General features: G+C 35.1%; 1 protein-coding gene across 1 annotated transcript in view; it reads right to left on the reverse strand.

The window, feature by feature from the left end:
- MSH4 (mutS homolog 4) overlaps window positions 1–8,160 on the reverse strand; it is a 133,907-nt gene that overhangs the window by 100,609 nt on the left and 25,138 nt on the right. Inside the window, exons 2-3 of the mRNA XM_006831087.1 lie at window positions 4,675–4,835; window positions 2,750–2,860 (exon numbers count right to left, since the gene is read on the reverse strand). Of these exons, the coding sequence (XP_006831150.1) occupies window positions 2,750–2,860; window positions 4,675–4,835 (272 nt within the window). The remainder of the gene's footprint in view (window positions 1–2,749; window positions 2,861–4,674; window positions 4,836–8,160) is intronic.

The raw sequence follows: 8,160 nt of genomic DNA on the forward strand, positions 1-8,160 counted from the left end.
ATCCGCCATCTTCAAGGAAGGCCTGGTAGTGTAGTGGTTAAAAAACAAAACAAAACAAAAAAAAACCTGGTTGCGAACCTCGCGGTCAGCAGCTCAAATCCTTCAGGCCCTCCACATTAAATTGTAGGCACTGACAAAGAACAAGTCTCCGGGAACTGACGGAATACACATTGAAAATCTGTCAACATACTGATGCACTGGAGGAACTCACTCATCTATACCAAGAAATTTGGAAGACAATTAGCTGGTCAAGATATTGGAAGAGATCCATTATCTGTGAGCATTCCAAATAGACGTGACCCAATGGAAGGCAGAAATCATTGGATGGTATCATTAATAGCATATGCAAGTAAAACTTTTTTAAGATTACTCAGAAACGGCTGCAACAGTACATTGACAGGGAGCTTCCAGAGATTCAGGCCAAATTTAGATAAAGATATGGAAGGAGGAACATCATTGCTGATATAATGAAATATCATGGCTGAAACCAGTGAATACCAGAAAGATTTTTCCCTGTGTTTTATTGACTATGCAATGGCTTTCGACTGTGGCGATCCTACACGCTATGAACAACATTGAGAAAAATGAGTATTCCAGAACACTTAATTGTGCTCAATGATAAACCTGTATGTAAACCAAAAAATGCAACTGTTCAAACAGAACAAGGGAACACTGAATGGTTTAAAATTAGGGAAGATATGTGCCAGGGTTGTACTCTTTCACCATACTTATTCAAATTTGTAGGCTGAACAATTAATTTGAGACGCTGCAATATGAAGAAAAACGTGACATCAGGATTAGGGAAAAATTCATTAGCAATCTGTGATACGTAGATGACACAACTTTGCTTGTTGAAAGTGAAGACTAAAAACACTTATTGATGAAAACCAATGACCACAGCCTTCCATACGGATTGCACCTCAATGTAAAGAAAACCAAAATCCTCACCACCAGACCAATAAATAACATCCATATAAATGGAGAAAAGACTAGAGTTGTCAAAGACTTCATTTTGCTCAGATCAACCATCAACACTCATAGATGGGGCAGTCATGAAATCAAATGACATATTGCGTTGGTTAATTAGTTGCACAAGACTTCTTTAAAGTGTTCAGGAGCAAAGATGTCAGTTTGAGGACTATGGTGAGCCTGACAACAGCCACGGTGTTTCCAATAGCCTCATATGCATGTGAAAGTTGGGCAATAAATAAAAGAAGACTGTAGATGAATTTATGCATTAGAGTTATGGTGTTGGAGGAGAATATTAAAGTACCATTGGACTGCCGAAAGAACAAACAAATCTGTTCTGGAAGAAGTACAGCCAGAATGCTCCTTAAGATTCTAGGATGGCCAGACTTATTCTCTCATTTTGGACGTATTATCAGAGGAACCATTCCCTGGAGAAGGACATCATGCTTGGTAAAGTGGAGGGTCAAAGAAAAATAAGACTCCCAATGAGATGGATTGGCACAGTGGCAACAGCAATGGGCTCAAGCATCGCAACGATTGTGAAGCTGGTTCAGGACCAGGCAATGTTTCATTCTGTTGTACATAGAGTCACTATGAGTTGGTAATGACTAAGAAAAACAACAACATGCCTAAGGAACAGTCCTTTAGTGGTGCCCTAGAATAGCACGCAACATCAAGGTCACTTTGAACTGCAAGGTCAGTGGTTCAAATTCACCAGCTGCTTCTCAGAAACCCTACACAGGGTCACTAGGAGTCAGAACCAACTCAACAGTACTTAACAACAACAATCCCTAAGGAAGAAGATGGGTCTGGAGATATACTTCCAAAAATCCAGCAATAAAAAAAACCCTATGAACCCCTTACTTTGCTACATTTCTGTAATTGATCTGGTTTTACTTGAATGATTCATGTTTGGAGTGTGGTGACGGGGATAAAAAATATCCTTAAAATTTGTTTCAGTCAATTCCTCCTTCAAATTAAAAAAAGAAAAGAAAAACCCTATTGGGCACAATCCCATTGGGCACAAAGTTGCCATAACTCAAAGGCCACTGACTCAAGGACAGCTAACAACAAACCTAAGGAGGGAGCCCCTGGATGGTGCAAAAGTTAACGCACTTGGTTGCTAACTGAAAGTTTGAAAGTTCAAGTCCACCTAGAAGCACCTCAGAAGAAAAGCTTCGTAATCTATTTCTGAAAAATCAGTCATTGAAACTATAGAGACAGTTGAACTCTGATACACACAAGTTGCCAGTAAGTCTGAAAAGACTCTAAGTCAACTGGTTTTAATACCAAGGGATATCTATGCTTTCTCTGAAATTCTGCTCCCTGTATACTCTGTGAAATCTCCTGACTACCTAAAACGTTTTTCCTTTTGTTTAACGAAGATCACGACTGTCAACTCAAGTGGAATTCACTATTATTATCAGTATTAGTAAGGAGCTCTGGCAGCACAGTGGTTAGGAGTAGGACTGCTAACGTCAAGGTCAGCAGTTCGAAACTACCAGCTATTCCACGGAAGAAAGATGAGGCTTTCTGGTTCCATAAAGTATTACAGCCTCGGAAACCCTATAGAGGGTTGCTACGAGTCTGAACCAATTCCATGGCACACCATCACATCTGTATTAGTATGTAATTTCTTTGATTAGGAACTTGCATTTAGTAATAACTTTAGGCTACTAAATACAAAGTTAATAAAATTGCTCTTCATGATACTGCAAAATAGGTTTTAAATAAAGTAAGAAGATCTTGAATGTTACTGCTGAGAATAAAACTCAATTACCTTGAAATTTTCTGTGATTAGAGTAAACAACTTCGTTGAATTCCCCACAACACATGCAGTATTTGACATTATTATTTCCAAAGGTGATAAAATTTTTAGTTTGGTGATCACCTGAAATAGTTTAAATAAACAATGTATCGGGTGACGGGGATGTTCTCTGAAACAAACTTTTTAAAAGAGGTTTTAAAAGATAAATACTTAATTCATAAATATACAAAATTACAACTTTTAATTATATATTTGAATACAGTTCAAATTTTCTAAAGGTGATATATTCAACATGTTGTTGAGTGGGTTCCGACCCATAGCAACCCTGTATAGGGTTTCTGAGGAGCGGCTGGTGAGCTTGAACTGCTGACTTTGCAGTTCAAACAGCTTTACAGTCTGGCACATTAACCCACAGCGCCACACCAGGACTCCATATTAAACATATATACTATAAATTGAAATATAAAATATTACATTGAACATAGACTATATTTTATTCAAAATAGTTTGAATAGCTCTAAGTTAAAAATTTTGCTTGAACTTTGTAAGAATTAAGAAAAGGCTTCAAATTATTTGTGGAAAAATGGAATTAAAAGACAAAGGAATTTTTCCATGAACGTTTTAAAGCCCCCTCATATTCCTAATATAGGATTTTTTTAAGTGAATTATTTTACTCAATATTTCATCCATATTGTGAAAAACAGAAAGCCATCCAATAGCATAACTATGGTGCTAAAATTAGTATAGCTTATAAATGTTGTTGTTCTTAAGTGCCCTCAAGTAGGTTCCAGCTCACAGCAACCCTGTGTAAGGTTTCCGAGGAGCAGCTGGTGGGTTTGAACTGCTGACTTGTCGTTCAGAGTCCAGTGTTAATCCTACAGCCCCACACAAGGAGTCCACAGCTTGTAAATAAAGTATAGAAACACAAATGAGAAACATCTTATGCCTTATGTTTTTCACATGTAAGTTTCACTTCTTAGAACTATTCTAGGCACAAAAATTCTTAATCAACTTGCTTATCATTTCTGGTTTCAAAAAACTTTTCTTTCTATTATTTAAAAATTGCACAAAATATGAAGTGAGCAAAAATGAAGTTCCTATAAAGTACTAGGATCATTTTAAGTTGCTAAGAATATTTAAAAATTAATTATTAGAGAAAGAAGACCTAGGTACTTAAAAGGGAATTTGGGGAAAAGAACAATTAAACAGTGAGAATATTATAGTAGTCTTTTCAAAGTAGTTATTGAGCTAAATACTTGTTTAAATTTTAAAGAGGTTATAGATTGGCAGGAGGCCTGGTGTGGTGCTGTACAATAACCACTGGACTACTAACCAGAAGGTCGACGGTTCAAACCACTCCTTTGAAACACTACACAGGGTTGCTATAAGTCAGAACCAACTGAGGGCACCTAACAACAACAACAGCACCATAGGTAGACTACATTTACTAGACCGGTCAAATTCCCAGGATGACAGGCCAGAGAGCCAAAATAATGAGTGATATGATTTGAAGGCAAGTTAAAATGTGAAAACAAGAAGAGCCTAAATTAGGACTGATCTAAAATGTCAACTTTTCTTATTCTGGGAAACAAAATTAAAATATAAGTTCATTGGAGTAAACCACATGGAGTTAACTTTATCATGTATATTACTTTTGGAATGAGACCAGAAATTATTAGTTTGAAGATATTAATTTCAGAAACTAATAGTAACTTTGGGATTATTAAGATAACAGAAAAAGATTTTCTTTTTAGGACAAAATATATTTTAAAATTAAAATTCAGATGTAAAACCATTTTAATTTAGAATAATCTACATTGGAGCAATGGTGAATAATTTTTACTCTACCAAAAAGTAAACTAATTAGGAAAGCAATAACTTCTAAATCTGCATACTGCATACTACATCAACCATTTTCTAGAATTATATATACTTACTTTTGCATATGTTGTGTTGTCTGCAAACTGGGATAATATAATTTGTGGGTTTTTTAAATCGATACTTGCCATTCCTATTTCACCTCTGGCAAGTCCTCTCCCTTCTACAACAGCCACAATAACTGAAGGGGAGTGTGCAGAAACTGCAGATGATGATGTAGCTATTTCAAAGCATTAAAACATATAAAATAAACATTAATAATTTTAGTCCTTTCTCATAACATCACACAGTACCATATATCTAGGAATGCATTTTAATAACCAAGGAAATAACTTTGCATTATCCAGACAAAATTAAAATGTTAATTTTTAAAGTATTTCACCAAAACTTAACTTTAAAGTTAAAATTAATAAATTACACATTGTCTTATTTTTACTTAAATGGAATGACTAAAGAAACACTGAATTTGGGAGCAGAAAACCTAGAGTATTTATTTCACTCTGCCATTTAAAGATATTTAAATTTGGATTCATTTTTTCATAATGAATCATAAGATATAATAACTAATCTGCCTAACTAAAGCATTGGCTGGAAGAATCATTTGTGATTATATAGATGAATGTGTTTTATAAAAAATAAAATGTTATACAACTATAAACTATAAATATGAGATCCATGTAAATGCTAGTTAAAATTATAGCAAAATAACAAACATTTATTAAATGCTACTACATGCCCAGAATGATCTGAACTTTTTGCTTAATTAATTTTATTGCCACAACAATTCTAAAAGATAAATACTAACCTTTCCCCATTTACTAATAAGACGAATGAAGCAAGAATGGACCTGATAAGAGTCAGAATTTGCATCCTAATCGTCTAGTTCTGGTAGTGTAGTGGTTACAAATCAGGCTGCTAATCTCCCAGTCAGCAGTTCGAAACTACCAGCTGTTCCACAGGAGAAAGATGAGGCTTTCTGCTCCCGTAAAGTTTTACAGCCTCGGAAACCCTGTATAGGGCACTATGAGTCGAACCGACTCCACAGCACGTAACAACAATAAAAACAAGTCTAGTTCCAAGTCAATGCTTATAACCACACTACACAATTGCTGATTTTGAGATCTGTGTCTTACAAACTATGAATGCTCAGATAATTCATCTAACCTTTCTAAAGATACCATTTCTTCATGTAAACTGGAAATATCAAAACTTATTTCCTAAGGTTATTTTGAGAATTAAATACAATAATATAGAAGTGATTGGTAAATACTATGAAGTTGTTTAAATACGGAATATTGTACCCACTTGGAAAAAAAAAAAAAAAAGCCAGACTGAAAAAAACTTTTACCTTCAAATAAGTAAAATTATCTTTCATTCCTTGTCAACCTCTAAATTCATCTTTTCCCCTCTCTCCTTTCCCTCCCTGAGATTCCTTTTTTCTCTTATGCTCTTATCTTATAATGCCTACAAAAATACTTATCCATTTATGCTGAGTAGTTACCAACTTATAATTCATTTAAAAATCTATTGTTTAGATCTCAGAACCTTCCCCACCCATGAAGGCAATAGTATAAATGCTGATTACATTTACATTAGGTCTATGGAAGCCAGTTTAAACTCTATTATAACTGCAGAAGAGTATGTCTTTCCTATTTTTAATTGGAAAATAAACACTAACTTCTAGTTGAAATGCAACACACTCAGGACATTGTTGTTATTTTTAGGTGCCCTCAAGTTGGTACTGACTCATGGTAACACAACAGAATGACACACTGCCTGGTCCTGAGCCAACCTCACAATCGTTATGTTTGAGTCTATTATTGCTGCCACAGTGCTGTTGGAGGTTGTTTTCTTTTTCACTGACTCACCACTTTACCAAACATATCCTTCTCCAGGGACTGGTTCCCCTGATAATATTTCTGAAGTATGAAGGATGAAGTCTGGCCATCCTGGCTTCTAAGAAACATTCTAACTGTACATCTTCCAATACAGATTTGTTTATTCTTTTGGTAGTCTGTGGTACTCTTAATATTCTCCTCCAACACCATAATTCTAATGCATCAATTCTTCTTTATTCATTGTCCAACTTTCACATGCATATGAGGCTACTGACAATATCATAGCTTGGGTCAGGTTCACCTTAATCCTCAAACTGACATATTTGTTCCTCAACACTTTCAAGAGATCTGTGTAGCAGATTTGCCTAATGCAATGCATCATTTGATTTATTGATGACTGCTTAAATCTTTTCTCCATTTATATAGATGTTATTTACTGGTCCGCTGGTGAGAATTTCTGTTATCTTTACATTTAGGTGCAACCCATACTGAAGGCTGTGGTATTTATCTTCAAAAATCAGTATTTCAAGTTCTCTTCACTTTCAGCAAGCAAGGTTTTATCATCTGCATAGCACAGGTTGTTAACGAGTCTTCCTCCAATTTTGATGCCACGTTCTTCTTCATATAATCAAGCTTCTCAAATTATTTGCTCAGCATACAGAATGAATAAACATGGCACACACTTTTGTTAATTTTAAGCCATTTAGTGTTCCCTTGTGCTGTTCAAACAACTGACTCTTGGTCTATGTACAGGTTTCCCATGAGCACAATTAAGTGTTCCACAATACTCCTTCTCTGCAATGTTTTCCATAGCTTGTCATAATCCACATAACTGAAAGCTTTTGCATAGTGAATAAAGCACAGGTAAAATTCTTTTTGATGTTTTCTTTTTTTAGCTAAGATCCATCTGACATCAACAATGATATCCATCACTCCACATCTTTGTCTTAATCTGGCTTGAACCTCTAGAATTTTCCTGTCAATGTACTGTTGCAACCAGTTTTGAACAATCTTTAATAAAATTTTACTTGCATGCATTATTAATGTTGTCAGATGATTTCATCATTCTCCTGGGTCACCTCTCTTTGGAACGGACACAAATATGGATCTCTTCCAATCAATTAGTCAGGTAGTTGTCTCCCAAACTTCTTGGCATAAATGAGAGAGTGCTTCCAATGCTGCAGCAGTTTGTTGAAATGTTTCCATTTGTATTTCATCAATTCCTGGTGACTTGGGCGACTTGTTCTTTGCCAATGCCTTCAGGGCATCTTGGATTTCTTCCTTGAGTATCATTGACTCTTGATCATATGCTACTTCTTGAAATGGTTTAACATTGACTATTTCTTTTTGGTACAGTGACTCTGCGTATTCTTTTCTTCTTTTTATGATTTCTGCATCATTCAATGTTTTGCCTATAGAATCCTTCAATATTACAAGTTGAAGCTTGAATTTTTTCTTCAGTTCCCTCAGCTTAAGAAAGTTAAGCATGGTCTTTCCTTTTAGTTTTCTAACTCCAAGTCTTTGAACATTTCATTATAATATTTGACTTTATCTTCTTACGCTGACCTTTGAAATGTTCTATTAATTTTAAATGTTCTTTTATCTCATTTCTTCCATGTGCTTTAGCATTTCTATGCTGGAAAGCAAGTTTCAGAGTCTCTTCTGACATCCATTTTGGTCTTTTCTTTATTTCGTGTCCTTTTTCTT

Source organism: Chrysochloris asiatica, unplaced genomic scaffold (genome assembly GCF_000296735.1).
Source record: "Chrysochloris asiatica unplaced genomic scaffold, ChrAsi1.0 scaffold00002, whole genome shotgun sequence".
Lineage (NCBI taxonomy): Eukaryota > Metazoa > Chordata > Mammalia > Afrosoricida > Chrysochloridae > Chrysochloris > Chrysochloris asiatica.